Source organism: Chamaea fasciata, unplaced genomic scaffold (genome assembly GCF_029207755.1).
Source record: "Chamaea fasciata isolate MVZ Bird 193981 ecotype frontalis unplaced genomic scaffold, bChaFas1.0.hap1 SCAF_5, whole genome shotgun sequence".
Classification (NCBI taxonomy): Eukaryota; Metazoa; Chordata; class Aves; order Passeriformes; family Sylviidae; genus Chamaea; species Chamaea fasciata.
In genome coordinates this window covers 63,464,259-63,479,239 of record NW_027094090.1, presented here as the reverse complement: position 1 = coordinate 63,479,239, position 14,981 = coordinate 63,464,259, and the positions used below count along the sequence as shown (strand labels likewise).

Genomic DNA, 14,981 nt, shown 5'->3' with positions numbered 1-14,981 from the left:
GTCACCACCTCCTCTGCTGGAGGCTGCAGGTCTTATGGCTGTGGGGAACATTTATTTACCTGTGCCTTCTGCTCTTTACAGTCCAGCTGTTAAAATCCATCCTGTTGTTATCAACAGTTCAATACATTTCTTGATATCCTGAATCATCTGAGACTGAAACTTCTGTATGGAGGTGAAGAGAAATTTTCCTAAACCAAATAAAAGAAAGGGTAGCCTAATTCGTTTTCAGGGTGTCCTGCTATGCTCAGTTTTTAAAGTTGTTTTTAATGTATGCTCTAGGGTATGTCTTTGCTGTCATGTAGACCAGTTATTGATTCTAGGCACTAGAGCAAAAATGGCTTTAATATTTTACAGTTGCTAAGGAGCCTGTTCCGGTGTCCTTTTTCCAAAATCCAGTCTGACACAGCTTCATGCTGTTCCCTTGGATCCTGTCGTTGGTCACCAGAGATGGGTGCCTGGCTCTCCCCTTGTGAGGAAGCTGTAGGCAGCTGTGAAATGCCCCCTCACTCTCCTCTTCTCCAGGCTGGGCAACCAAGTGACCTCAGCCACTCCTCCTGTGGCTTTCTCTTGACCAATCACCATCTTCATAGCCATCCTTTGGACACTTCCTAGTAGCTTTATATCTGTCTGATACTGTGACACCCAAAACTGCAGCCAGGTCTTAAGGTGAGGCTGCACCAGTGTCAAGAAGAATGGGACAATCACAAACATATATTTCTTTTCTGTTACTCCTAGTGTAGCATATATGGAGCCTTTGTTCACTCTCTTATCAAAAGGATGTTTTCTTAAAACAAATCTTTTTGTGATAGCGTTGTGATTTAACTCCAATTGGCAGCTAAGCCCTCTGTGTCTGCTCACTCATTCCTGCCCAGTAGGATAGGAGAGAGAATTGAGATAGTAAAAGTGAGAAAACTCATGGATCAAGATAAAGACAGTTTAACAGGTATAGCAAAAGCTGCGCATGCAAGTGAGGCAAAGCAGGATGAGGAATTCACTCACCACTTCCCAGTGGCAGGCAGGTGTTCAGCCATCTCCAGGAAAGCAGGGCTCCATTACACAGTGACTTGGGAAGTCAAGCAGTATCACTCCCAACATCCTCCCCTTCCTTCTTCTCTCAGCTTTATATGCTGAGCATGATACCATATGGTATGGAATATCCCTTGGGTCAGTTTTGGGTCAGCTGTCCTGGCTCTGTCCTTTCCCATCTTCTTGTGTACACCCAGCCTCCTCACTGCTGGGGTGAGATAGAAAAGGTCTTAACTGTGTGTAAGCACTGCTCAGCAATGACTAAAACACTCCTGTGTTATGAGCACTTGTTTCCAGCACAAATCCAAAACACAGCCCCATAACAGCTACTGTGAAGAAAATTGATTCTACCCCAGACAAAACCAGCATAAACAAGTAGAAATTGGGGGACCAAAAATGCCTTTGATACAAGATCTCCTTCAAGTGACTGGCAGTTTACTTTGCTCAAGGCAACCGGAAGCTATTATGCAATGAGCTTTGATTGATGCATGGTGAAAATTGAATTGGCACTATCTTCCCTGTCTTGGCATCTGATGGTTTGGCTTTTTTGACGTGCATCATTTGCAGAGTGTGCATATATCATTAGTAATGGGGTGGGGTGCTTCAGCATATAATTAGTAATAGTTACGGTACAGGCACTTTCGCCCACATCCTGCTGTCTTCTCTACATTATAATGTGCGTCCGTAAGGACTACGGATCTTGGTCAGAGAACTGAAAGTGTTACAGGGTTAAAGAAACAAAATCTTTCATTGCGGTGTACTCTTAACTGTCTCTTTCCTTTGTTCCACAGTAACTGTTGAGGAAAATTGACTATTGAATTCATTGCATGAATTTTGACCCTCAAGCAGAGAAAAAGTGTTTTATTAAAAAATATAGATGTTGTAGATGGCACTTTACACTCACTCCTGTCTCACTGTTTCATAGAGATTTTGAGAATAGGTAAATTTCTAGGTTCTGTAGTCTTGCGTAGGAATGACAGGGCGTGTCCTTTGTCCTGAAAAGGAGTCGTTTAGAGAGGAATAGCCTGTGGTGTTTTTTCCTAAATTTCAGAAGGATTTTTGGGATGCTGAGATGGGCCTCTTAACCGTGTTAGGAAAGATAACTGAGTCATGTCAAGGCTTTTGGTGATGTCTGATACTAAGCTGTTACTGTTATTGCTATTTTTAAAGGTCTGCTGAAGGTTATCTCAGGTGTTCTTCAACTTGGCAACATAGTCTTCAAGAAGGAGCGTAATACAGACCAAGCCTCTATGCCAGACAATACAGGTAACCAATCTCCTCCCCCACACCAAAAAAAAGTGCACCAGAAAAACCTACAGGAAGTTCTTGCAAGTGGGAGAATGTATTGCAGTATGGATGGAATGCTAGAGTCCTGTTTTTCCACAGGGTGAATTATTTGTCAGAGGACCTGGCGTGCTCCATACAAACAGAGTGTTCTGCTAGGCGTGTGTTTGCAGCCACCCACGGGCAGGAATGTGGCACTGTTCTTGTGTCAGGGCTAGGCAGGAAGTACACGTGATGAACAGATGAAAAGGATTACTCTACTGGAATATGTGGAGTGTGTGTTTTAAACAGGCTACAGTAATTGTTCCTTCAAACCTATATTATCAGATTTTAAGGAATGTTCTTTGCTGCCTTTGTAAGTAGTCTGGTAACTGTAAGAGTAAGGTGGTGGATAGATTTATGGTGGGTATAAAAACATGTGTACATGTTTTAATTGCACTGTCCATTGTTGAATGTGTAAACAGTGCCATGTTTCACATGACAGAAGACTATTTGTTGGAAACCTTAACTCTTAGACCTTCATTTTAGATGTACTGCAGAAGTGCAAATGTTGCTAATTTATCACCAAGTGGGAGGTTTTTTTTGCTGTTATTTAAAATATGCTCTAAATATCATTTTAAAGTGGAGTAAACCGTTTGGGTTTTGGAAACCTGAAATACAGAGTTGTCTCGAAGGGTAATCAGTAGATGAAGACAGAACAATTAGCTTGATTAAGAAATCCATTATCTGATGTATTTTTAAATTGATTACAGACAATGACCTTTCTAAAGCTTCTGTGTTACAGTTTAGTTGTATGAGACTATTACTTCAAATGTACTCTAATGACTTCTGGAGAAACTTAGTAAACTGCAGTATGGGTTGCAAGAGGGTTTTTATTGGACTTCTTTTTTTTTGTTAGTAAGGTATTTTTTCTCAGCAGCCTGTCCTTCATTTAATGTTTTCTGTAAGCTTTTGAACTGACTTTTCTAAAGACAGTTGTGGGAATGTTTTTCTTTTTCTCTTGCTTTCTGTGAGTAAAACAGAATAATATGAATCTTTTTGTTTCCTCTTACCATCTTTAGCTGCTCAGAAGGTGTCTCACCTTTTGGGTATCAATGTGACAGATTTCACTAGAGGTATCCTGACTCCTCGCATCAAAGTTGGACGAGATTATGTCCAGAAAGCTCAGACCAAAGAGCAGGTAGGCATTCTCAAAAAATGAATGAGTACTTTGGTCTCTAATCTTACTGCTGCACAGCTAATGAATGTATCAGAGGTTTCTGTAGTGTTTACTAACCATCTTTATGATTGCAACATATGGCAAACACACTTGAACATTGCCCCATAATATATTGCTTCTAGCATAACATTTTGCTTGCTCATGTAATCTGTATAGAGTTCACCCGGTCCCTTAGCACTTTTTCTCTTCTGAATAAAAAAAGGAAGAGAACACAAGTCCCCTAATTTTGGTGACTGGCTGTCCCTGAGGCATTAGCAGTTTCAATGTGGTATGCAAGGGTGACATTTTCAAGTTGGTGCAATACAGCAAGCACTATTTTTGAGGAGGTCAGCTACTAAGATAGAAGAATTTTCTGCTCCCCCTTGGAATTGATTGGAAATTTTCTAACTGTCTTGGGTGGTTGTGCTGTAAATGAAACTTTATCTAGGAGCTCATAGCCTGCTTGAATGGAGCAGAAGCCTGTGCTCGTTCATTGCCTGGCTTCTTTATGAACACAGAATTAAGAAAAGTGGCCCTGTAACATTGAAGGGATTGGGAAGAGATTGAAGTCTGGAAAAAGTCACAGGTTGCCTTACCATGCTGCCTGTCGCTTATGATGTTTAATTTCTTGCTACACATAGTTTTTGTGTCAAACGTAGGGTAGTGGCTGGGGGGGATTTGGCTTCATGAATCCAAAGTTATAAAAGAATTGAAATTCATTTCCGTGGGCCTATGAAATACTCCATGGTACTACAGTCTTTGAATGTGACTGGGCATAGTTTTTGTTTCTTCAGTAGCAGCTCTTGTTTCCTCCAGCAGGCAGGATCCTGAAATTTCATTTTGACACACTAATTATGAGACAAATTCTTTGCCCTTGTATATGGAATATCACTATACCATCTACTTTTCATTTGGAATAAACTGAAATAAGCCTTGTTCAGTGAATTTCCTGGTGGAGAGAAAAATGTTAGACTACAGTTGTGCTGCTAGATCCTGAAATAGTTTAATCTGTGCCTTTCTTTGGTTTGTAATGCAACTTTTGATGTTTATCTGTTTGCTGTTTAGGCTGATTTTGCCATTGAAGCATTGGCCAAAGCCACTTATGAACGGATGTTCCGGTGGCTGGTTATGCGCATCAACAAGGCTTTAGATAAGACCAAGAGACAGGGTGCATCCTTCATTGGAATCCTTGACATTGCTGGCTTTGAGATTTTTGAGGTAAGGAGATGTCAGGTCCTTGCACTCAGCACAGTTTAACAGGGAGCAAAGACCGCAGAAGGAAATAGCTTTACAACTGGAAAATAACACACTCTTGGAAAGGATGTGAAGTCCACAAAAAGAGGAATCAAAATCAGATCTCGTGCAGGATAAGTGTAGGAGAGGAAGAGCTGAAGGAAAGTTGAGGGAGAGAAGGGAGATGTGAGCTCTTTCTCTAGATGACAGTGAACTGTTAAGCCAAACTATTATGGGATGCTTTGAAATCGTTTTAGGATGTGGTTTGCATTATAATCTGAAGCAGCCACAGAGCCATCAAAAAAGAAGTATCCTGCCATTATCCCAGCAAGGCAGCTCTTGTCAACCTGTGTTATATTACACTGGGTCTAGCTCATGAACAGCTGCAGAATGAATTGGACCAATTAATTAATGAAACAGAAGACTGAGACACAGAAAAGTTTGGGCTGGTTTTTTTTTCCGTTTGTTTGTTGGGTGTTTGGGGGTATTTTTTTTTGTTTCCTTCCCCCCCTTATTGGTATACCTTTGGCTTCACGGTTGCCGGACCTCATGAAAAGAAGAGGAGAAGAAATAACATACTTAGGAATTATTAAATATGGACGAATTAGTGCAGGCAATCTTTCTTCAGATGCTGCATTATGTTTGTGATCAAACATAAAAAACGCACTGTGGGTTATTAACCTTGTCCTTATCGTTTGAAGAAATCTGGGAATTTCGAAGAAATTCCTCTCACTTTCCTTGCTCTGATTTTATATAAGGATTAAAAAGGGACTTTCCAGTCCACACGGTTTTAGGAGTTTGTCTTCAGGCTTCTGTTGCTGCTTCTTCCTATGAAGAGGACTTGCTGGCTCTGCCTTTGTGAGAAAACCAGAGTCCTTTCTTGTCCCATGTTAAGTAGCTGCAGTAACTCTTCTGTTGTTTATAGCTAAACATTCTTTTGCAAAGTCTGAGAACCAACGTCTATGAAGGGGACTTCCCTAGGGACTGCAGCAGTGTGCAGCATGTGACGTGACAGGCAGTTCATATCCAAAGGGGTTATTGACAGTGGACTGTCTGCCCTGCTCTAAATTAGATTCCTGAACCACAGATATGATCTTTGATGCTAAGAGGACACTAGGTGTCTCTTCACAAGCAATTGCTCAAACATCTTTCTACCTTTTTCTTCATTAGCTGAACTCCTTTGAGCAGCTGTGTATTAACTACACAAATGAAAAGTTGCAGCAGCTCTTTAACCACACCATGTTCATTCTGGAGCAAGAGGAGTACCAGAGGGAGGGCATAGAGTGGAATTTCATTGACTTTGGCTTGGACCTGCAGCCCTGCATTGACCTCATAGAGAAGCCGGTAAGTTTGTTGTTTTACCATTGCAGGAAATGGCTGCACTGATTTTATCATTGAGGACATCATCTCTGCCCCTAGATTGGAAACTGGCCCTCTAGCTTTTGTAATCCTCTACTTATGACACTAATTTGATTAGAAGCAGAAGTGAACTGTCTGTGTCACGTGTCTTTGTCTGTGTCACGAGTAAGGCTATTAGTATCAATTCTGTAGGAAACACTGCATGAAAATGGATCTAATTGGCCACTTTTTCCTCTCGCTATATTGTCCTCACTTGTGTAGGTCTGCATGGTGCTAGATATATATGCAGCTTGCCATAAGTAGTGTAAACTTCCTTACTTAAGTACAGGTGTGATGGGAAGCTGTGAACTCTGTTGCTTTCAGTCTGCTCTAATGAAACTTCAGAATTTACGAATTTCATAGTAGATGTTCCAATAGTAAGGATTAGTTAGTGAAACTTTCTGCTACGGTCTTTTGCATTTAGACACCTGAATATACTTAGGGAACTGTATAATGATATTTTTTCTATTAAAAAAATGTTTTCCCAAAAAACAACCTAGACAAATATCACAGAAGAGACTTTCTCATAAAAATAGTCAGAATTCAGATGAGGATATTGAAGGACTTTTAACAATTTGTATTTACAATGGAAGTAGCTTAAATGGTATCATACAAGAGGTGGATGTGATGTGGATCAGGCTTAGGTATTCTTTTTTTCCTCCTCTAGCCATCTAAAGGTGCTAATTATCATTGTAGTCATGTAGTTATTGATGTTTTGTTGTTTCCCTTCGTTAAGGCTGGGCCTCCTGGTATACTGGCCCTGCTGGATGAAGAATGCTGGTTCCCAAAAGCAACAGACAAAAGCTTTGTGGAAAAAGTTGTTCAAGAACAAGGCACCCACCCGAAATTTCAGAAGCCAAAACAGCTGAAAGACAAAGCTGACTTCTGTATCATACATTATGCTGGCAAGGTAAAGAATTAATTACTAAAATGTGAAGGTTGGAATACTTAATTCATAACTACTGCTTCTTAGAAATGGCTACTTACCAAAATGGTTGCCTATGAGAAACCATCAAAAGATTTCGTGGAAGTGTTCCATTGCAGAGGAGCTTACAGGGCCTAAGGAGATCTGCCTGCAAGTTATATCTATATTCGTAGTTCAAGGCATGTAAAAACTGACAGCAATTTAAATTTGTTCTGTGAGACTGGAGGTACTGCTCAGAAACCTGCATTACCTTCATTACCAAAAATGTTGATGCAGCTGTTTTTTGTGTCACACTCTGGAAGGTACAAACTAGCATTGTAAATCAGTTCCCTTTACTGACAGAATGGAATGTGCAGCTTTTTGTAAGGGTTGGAAATTCATAGGTGTGCTTACTTCAATGACAAATCCAAGAATGGTTAAGTAGCCTGTTGTTTTGCAAACCTTGGTGATACTTTACTAGACTGTGCCAGATGATGTTGGATTTTGGGCTGCAGGAAATCGCTCCCCCTCCCACCCAAGTTTCTTGATGTGTTTATCTTCTCCAGGTGGATTACAAGGCAGATGAATGGCTGATGAAGAACATGGATCCGCTGAATGATAACATCGCTACTCTTCTCCACCAGTCATCGGATAAGTTTGTGTCTGAGCTGTGGAAAGATGGTACGTAATTAAACTTAATTTCATTTGTTTGCTCTTTTTTTCTGTGAAAGACCTTGAGCATCAAAAGCCTGTGATGAACTGTTTTGCTTTTTTCCCCCTGAAGACTAAGCCGTCAAGATGAGCATTATCTGGAACATCCTCTGCTTAGATCATGGTATTTCATTAAAAGTTCACTGTAACTCAAGAGAAAGGTTCATTTGCATCAACTTCTGTTAAGCTTGTTGCATATATAGCAATTCCTCGAAATGAGGAATACTGGGATAAAATACGAATGCACCATTATGAGCCAGCAGCTTGCATAGCTGCAACACTCTAGATCTGAGGTGGAATCTGTTTTCAGTCCTGCAACTAAGTGTGCCCTTTCTGCAGTGTTGTTCAGTATTTTACTCTATCTTCTCTGGGTTTTATCTGCTTTTGGTCTTACTGTTACTGTCACTTTCTGTGGTAGGTTTTCTTTGACGTCTCTGTCTGTTGCAGAGATGCAGAAGGTTCAGAGAGCCTATTTCTATCAACACTTTCCTATTCTTCATCTAGAACCAGGTGACTGAGAAACCCAGCTGTTGTGTCATGTGTGTGATGCATCCTAGAGCCATGCAAGAAATGCTTCCGTTAACTTCTCTTTGTCCCTTTGTCATACCTGCCTGTCTTTCTTGTTCATTTCCTCTGCTTTGTGCTAGTAGCTCCTCATGGACTTTGAAACAAAAGTAAAATTCACCTTGAAAGTGGATGCAAAAATACAGACACATTCAGGTGCTAAAAGTTGCTCTTGTATAACTTGGGTAGGAACAAATCCCTGTCAACTGTTTGAATGTAGAGCTAGCACAGCTGTATTTCTTGCAAGATATAGAAGGAAGATTTCTGAGACTGAGCATAAAGATGGAAATCCTGTTTAACACCGGTTTTAGTACTGGGATTTCCCTTCAGCTGATCATTTCAAAGAAAGCTTGGCAAAGGAACTTGTCCTGGATAAAAAAAGGCCATCAGCAAGTTGTGCCTAGCAAGGCCTTTGCTGTATGAGACTACTTTTGGGATTGAAAGGTCAACTGACTGCACCTTAGCAGTTTTCATTTATTGTTCTTAGCTGGATTTTCTGTTGCAAGTGACTGTCCTTTTCATTATTTTGAGGTAGATTGCAGGGCCCAAGATGAAGAGGACTGACGCAGCCACAGTCTGGGATGCACTTCTCTGGGTTTCCCTGTGATGTCATCTAGTAACATAACCTTCTTTTCTTTCTGTTAAGACAACCTTGACCCTAGCTGCTCTAGAAGTGAACAGTTTTTAGCTAATATTAGCTGTAAATGAGAATATTCTTTCTAGCTTATTCTTAAGCTGGTGTATTTTCTGGAGATTGGGAGCCTGAGTGTAGCTCTAAAGATGCTGAAGAGTAGCTTAAAGTCCTTAATAAAAGTGTATTGGAGGTGTGGAAATTTACAGTTGGTTTTTGCTGGATGGGTAATTTTTTTGTCTCCACATAGAAAAGAAATGAGAAAAAGTAAAACTTTAGTTTCTTCTTGCCTGTGCTGCTATCAGATCTAGCTGACTTGTGTTGAGGGGGGGAAAAAAAGTCTGTCCGTCCATCAAGGTGATAGTTTCATCAATGCTTGGAATGTCACTGTGGCATAGTGGAGAAGCTTGGGGCAGGGAGTTCTGACTTTCTCCTAGTGCTGTTGTTCATGTCTGTGTCATAGAATACTGGTACTTGAAAAACAACTCAAGCAGTGGTATCCTGAAGTTTGGGTTTTGTCATGCCTTTTACTGTGCTTGTTCAGTTTACAAGTAGATGTAACTTTTCTGTTCATCGGTTATGACAGTCCTGCTTGTAATGCAAGAGTGAAGCTGGGCTTTTTCTCCATCTGTGGCCCCTTCTGAATCAGAGTTAACTAATAGTTGACTCTGCTGGGCTAGCAGCTAGAACTCTTGTTTTTCATTCTAAGCTAAGCAAGTAGAAGCGTCTGAAACTGACTTCTAGATTGCTCTTCCAGTGCTGCCATCCAGGGCATCAGTAGAATATATTTGGGACTAAGTTTGACTCCATCACTCAAACTTCCTGTAGTGAGCTGATGCTTTCTTTTCCTTCCTGCTCCTATCCCTGCACAAATTTTCTACAGGAGTTGTCATCTGTGTAGAGATGAAGCAAAAAGGATCCTTCAGCTCCTCTCATTTATCCTGTTCTACCCAGATGCTCTTTGTATGTCCCAATACTTCCTTTGTTTGCGGGAGAATTTTAATGCTCTTTCCTTTCCTCTCTCTAGTGGACCGTATTGTTGGGCTGGATCAGGTAGCTGGTATGTCAGATACAGCATTGCCAGGGGCCTTTAAAACCAGGAAGGGAATGTTCCGGACAGTGGGACAGCTCTACAAAGAACAGCTGGCTAAACTGATGGCTACATTGAGGAACACCAATCCCAACTTTGTCCGTTGCATTATCCCCAACCACGAGAAAAAGGTAAAGACAGGTATAACAACACTGCCCATGCATTCTTACATGGGCTTCCTGGGGCATGTGGCTGGGTTGATGGCTTTTGTCAGGTTTTACATGAGATCTAGAAGACGCCCTGTTTTCTCAGGGTATTTTTTTTAAGGTCATCCTAAATAACTGTATGCTTACGAAAATTTTGGAGAATGATCTTTGCAGTTCTTAAGGTGGCATAAAAGCTTTCCAGTGCTTCTAACTAGAAAAGAGAGAACTGGCTGCTTTACAAAAAAAGAGAGGAGGAGAGGCAAGAGGTTAAGCCCTTTTTTAAAAAGCTTTGTGATATTCATAAAATATACATTTTCCTCACTAGGCTGGAAAATTGGACCCTCACCTGGTCCTTGACCAGCTTCGCTGTAATGGAGTCCTGGAGGGAATCCGTATTTGTCGTCAAGGTTTCCCCAACAGAGTGGTATTCCAGGAATTCAGACAAAGGTGAGCCCTAGAAAAGAATCTGAAGCAGTCTTTAGCCTGGGAAAGTTAAGATATAAGTACAAAAAACAGAAGTCTTTTATTGCAACTAGATTGCTAATTTTCCAAAGACAACACACCTGCATCTTGGTGTTCCCTGGCACAAAGCCTCCCAAAAGCATTTTTGATTTCTTCGGTAAGGATGTAGTTGGGGTAAGGCATAGAGGATCCTGTCCAAGGCTGCTGCTTCATGCTCTGCTGTCTAGAGGTGCAGTGTTTTTTGTAAAACTGTTGAACTCATAATGGCATAGGAATGCACACTGGTTTCTTTTTTTTGTTGTTTTTAAGTACACTTGTGTGACTAGTCTAATGCTTTCTCATTTTCAGATATGAAATCTTAACTCCAAATGCAATTCCCAAAGGATTTATGGATGGAAAGCAGGCTTGCGTGCTGATGGTAAAACATCCCAGAAACTCTGCTTGAATAGAATAAACTTTATGGGTGTGGTTTAAAAGTTGGAGTTGTCTATGCTAAATATAACTTGTACTCAGAGACCAAAATTCCAAAGTCAAATGTTTTGTCTGAGAGAAGGATGCAAAAAGCTTCCACTTGGCTTCATGGATGGAGGCTTTTGTCTAGCATGAGATTTAATAATCCTAGGCAAAGGGGACCTTTCTGTCCTTTCTGTTTCCACAGATGCATACTTTGAGATGCCAGCAGTATTCATAGAATCAAAATGCTTAGAAGCATTAATGCTATCTTTAGCACATGCTTAAAGTATGAGCTTCAGTAAACTTTTTGTCATGGCCTGCTGCTGACAAATGCTTTCAACAAAGGCTCCAATTAGTTTCTGTAGAATTGCCTGCTTCAAAGGGAAAGCTTTGGCTCTAGCTTGATGACTAGGCTTGAATTGAACTTGGCTGTAAGGGATTCCCTTTTTTCTGTCTTATGGGAGTATAGCTGATTCTTAGCTTAGCTAACATAAGCATTGGCAGAAAATTCTTGGAAGGAAGGTTGGGCTGGGCTGTCGTTTTTTGACAAAGATAGGGCTGAGAAAAAGTAAATGGGAAGGATCAACAGATGTGTTTCTTCTAGGAAAGGAAGAAGGCTGTCAGGACTAGACGTGCATTCCTCACAGCATCTTGTATTTTGAGTACTTGATGTGATACTGTATTAAATGATGCTTTCTGTCATATTTTCTGCCTCTGATTACCTCCGTTTGATGCTGTGCTTGGCTGAGCTCCATCTCCTCTAATTGGGATAGGCCAGGAATTTACTGGGAGTTTACAACTTTGGTTTGCCTGAGTGCCTCATTGTAGAGAAGGGCTGTCTTGGAGCCACAAGCCTCAAATCTTTTTTGTGATGTTTCACATGAAACAGTCTATGCAGAACATGAATTCTTCTCTCTCTCTTTAGATCAAAGCATTGGAGCTGGATTCCAACCTTTACCGAATTGGACAGAGTAAAGTGTTTTTCAGAGCTGGAGTCCTTGCTCATCTTGAAGAAGAGAGAGACCTGAAGATCACAGATGTTATTATTGGATTCCAAGCATGTTGCAGAGGCTACCTGGCCAGAAAGTAAGTACCACGATTTTTAAAGTACATCATAAACATGTATTTCTCCCATTCAAGTACAAGTTTATCTTCAAGAAAAGGTAATTGGTATGTCTAGAAATTATTTTTTGTCAGAAAGGTCATGATTTATTTATTGTATATAACAGTTGATGGTATATTGGGGTTTTCTCATCTCTGTAAGCCCAGACCTCTGACACCTGCAAGAATCTCTGTGCTGTATCTCAGAAACTACCTGAGCAGTAAAGTCTGTTCCTCTCTGTAAGATCAAATTTTTGACAGAAGTGCTGTGAAGGTGCAAATGGAAAAGTCTTAGCACAGTACTGATGCAGGAGGTGTATGGTTTCTTTTAAGCTATCAGGTAGGGCTGCAATTTGGTAGAGTTCTAAGATCAAAAGTAGTACCTGTCAGTTTGGTGGGAAAACACACCTCTGTTTCAGATCTCCCTTTTTGGAAGTGAAGATAGTAAAACTTTTCAGAGCAGAAGACATGAGGGAAATTTTGTTAAAATAGGAAATTTGATTAAGGAAAAAATAGCCACTCTTACCAAAGCAGAAAAAAAATTAAAATCAGGAGAGAGTTCACTGGAAACTGCTGGTTTTTTGAGAGGGAACCTTCTAAAGAAAAAATACTTAGATGCTTCTTAGAAGTGTGTAAGAAAGGGCTTGATGGTGTGAATTGTGTGCTGCTCTAATTCCTTCCTCTTATCTCCACTTGCTTTGCAGAGCCTTTGCCAAGCGCCAGCAGCAGCTAACAGCTATGAAAGTGCTTCAGAGAAACTGTGCTGCCTATTTGAAACTGCGAAACTGGCAATGGTGGAGGTTGTTCACCAAGGTAATAGTTTTCCCTTTGCAGTCCCCCTGCAATGAGCAAAGACATCTTCAGCTAGATCAGTTTGCTCAAAGCCCCATCCAACCTGACACTGAATGTTTTCAGGGATCAGGCATCTGTCCACCAGCTCTCTGGAAAACCTGTTCTAGTGTTTCACCACCCTCATTGTAAAAAACTTCTTCCTTATATCTAGTCTGAATCTTCTCTTTGTTAGCTTAAAACCATTACCCTTTTGTCACAAAAAGCCTTCCTAACAAGTATGGCCCCCCTGTTTTGTGAACTCCTTTTTAGGTACTGACAGGTGCTCTGAGGTCTCCTTGGAGCCTTCTCTTCCCCAGGCTGAATAGCCCAAATTCTCTCAGCCTGTCTTCATGGCAGAGGTGCTCCAGCCCTCTGATCATTTTTGTGACCCTCTGGAACTACTCAAGTCCATGTCTTTCCTGGGCTGAGGACCCCAGACCTGGATGCAACACTCCAGGTGTAGTCTCACCAGATCAGAGGGGCAGAATGCCCCTCTGGATTCAACCCAGCTGGGTTCCTTGATCACCAAACACTCCGCTCATTAAATCCATATCTCTTCAGTTTAGAGAGAAAAGTCTTGTGGGGTACCATGCCAAAGGCCTTACAGAAGTCCACCTATATGACATTGACTTACCTGTGAATTTCCCCATTGTATGGCAACTTTTTTACTCTCTCACTATTAACTCTTGAGGGTCTGGAATTTACTGAACCCTTTCCTGGAGGAATCCCATCCTGGAGGAGAATAAATGGACTGGCAGAAAGTGTGCTATTGGCAGGCTAGCTGATGTCTGGTCCTGTATGATTCCCCCAGTGTTCACAACAAAATAGTTGATTGGTCGTTCATATAAGACACTTATTTGAAATGTTGTTTTGTTCAATGCTTATCTCAAGTACAAGAGCATTTCTTTATGTTTTTGTTATTCCTCATACACATTCCCTTGGTTTCCCTTTCAGGTGAAGCCCCTTCTGCAAGTGAGCAGACAGGAGGAGGAGATGATGGCCAAGGAAGAAGAACTAATAAAGGTCAAGGAGAAGCAGCTGGCTGCAGAAAATAGACTAAGTGAGATGGAGACCTTCCAGGCCCAGGTGAGTTGCAAATCTGATGTGTAAAAATTTTTCTCTCTCCACCTGGCCAACTGCTTGAGAGCACCTCCTTTGCTTTCTTGGTCTGATGGACAAACTGCAGGATTCCAACTGGCTGGAACAGGACTTGGCTGCTTCTTGTTCACTTTCCTTTGCTCTTCTTATAGCTCATTTCCTGCGGTAGGTCTTTTTGTACAGTGACTACCTATTGCCCTTCTATAGCTATTATAGGAAAAAATGTCTCCTTTGGCTGAGTGTTACAGCAAGCTGGTTGAATTCAGTCTTGTCATTAATGGAATTCTTTTTGTTTGGAACACAGAAGGTGGGAGCAGGGTTGTTTTTTCCCATAGGGCTGATAATTATTTGTTACTTTTTTAAGAGGAAATAAACAGTATCCGTATTTCAGATGGATATGGTCTTGAGAAATTTATGAATAATTTGTGGTTGCAGCACCTGATTTGTGAAGGAGAACACACACTTAAAACTGTGTTTTAAAAATTATCTTTTGGTTAACAGCAGGGGACTACTGCAGTGCTTTAAAACTGTAATTGTGGAACAGAGGAGCACAGAACTTAACACACATTGCTCAGTGCTTTGCTAAATTGGAGCTTGTCTTATTTCTGGCTTTGCATCCAATGTAGCTAATGGCAGAGAAGATGCAGCTGCAGGAACAGTTGCAAGCAGAAACTGAACTGTGTGCTGAAGCTGAGGAGATAAGAGCTCGCCTGACAGCAAAGAAACAGGAACTGGAGGAGATATGTCATGACCTGGAAGCAAGGGTGGAGGAAGAGGAAGAACGATGTCAACATCTTCAGGCTGAAAAGAAGAAAATGCAGCAGAACATCCAGGTAATGCCTTAGGAATGC

The 14,981-nt window shown here is 41.1% G+C and overlaps 1 protein-coding gene across 1 annotated transcript in view; it reads left to right on the top strand.

The window, feature by feature from the left end:
* The window catches only part of MYH9 (myosin heavy chain 9), a 70,166-nt gene that overhangs the window by 40,191 nt on the left and 14,994 nt on the right, over positions 1-14,981 (top strand). The window contains exons 10-22 of the mRNA XM_066184027.1: positions 2,197-2,292; positions 3,372-3,490; positions 4,574-4,726; positions 5,912-6,085; positions 6,876-7,049; positions 7,610-7,724; positions 9,977-10,170; positions 10,511-10,632; positions 10,996-11,065; positions 12,026-12,186; positions 12,906-13,014; positions 13,987-14,118; positions 14,757-14,963. Of these exons, the coding sequence (XP_066040124.1) occupies positions 2,197-2,292; positions 3,372-3,490; positions 4,574-4,726; positions 5,912-6,085; positions 6,876-7,049; positions 7,610-7,724; positions 9,977-10,170; positions 10,511-10,632; positions 10,996-11,065; positions 12,026-12,186; positions 12,906-13,014; positions 13,987-14,118; positions 14,757-14,963 (1,826 nt within the window). The remainder of the gene's footprint in view (positions 1-2,196; positions 2,293-3,371; positions 3,491-4,573; positions 4,727-5,911; positions 6,086-6,875; positions 7,050-7,609; positions 7,725-9,976; positions 10,171-10,510; positions 10,633-10,995; positions 11,066-12,025; positions 12,187-12,905; positions 13,015-13,986; positions 14,119-14,756; positions 14,964-14,981) is intronic.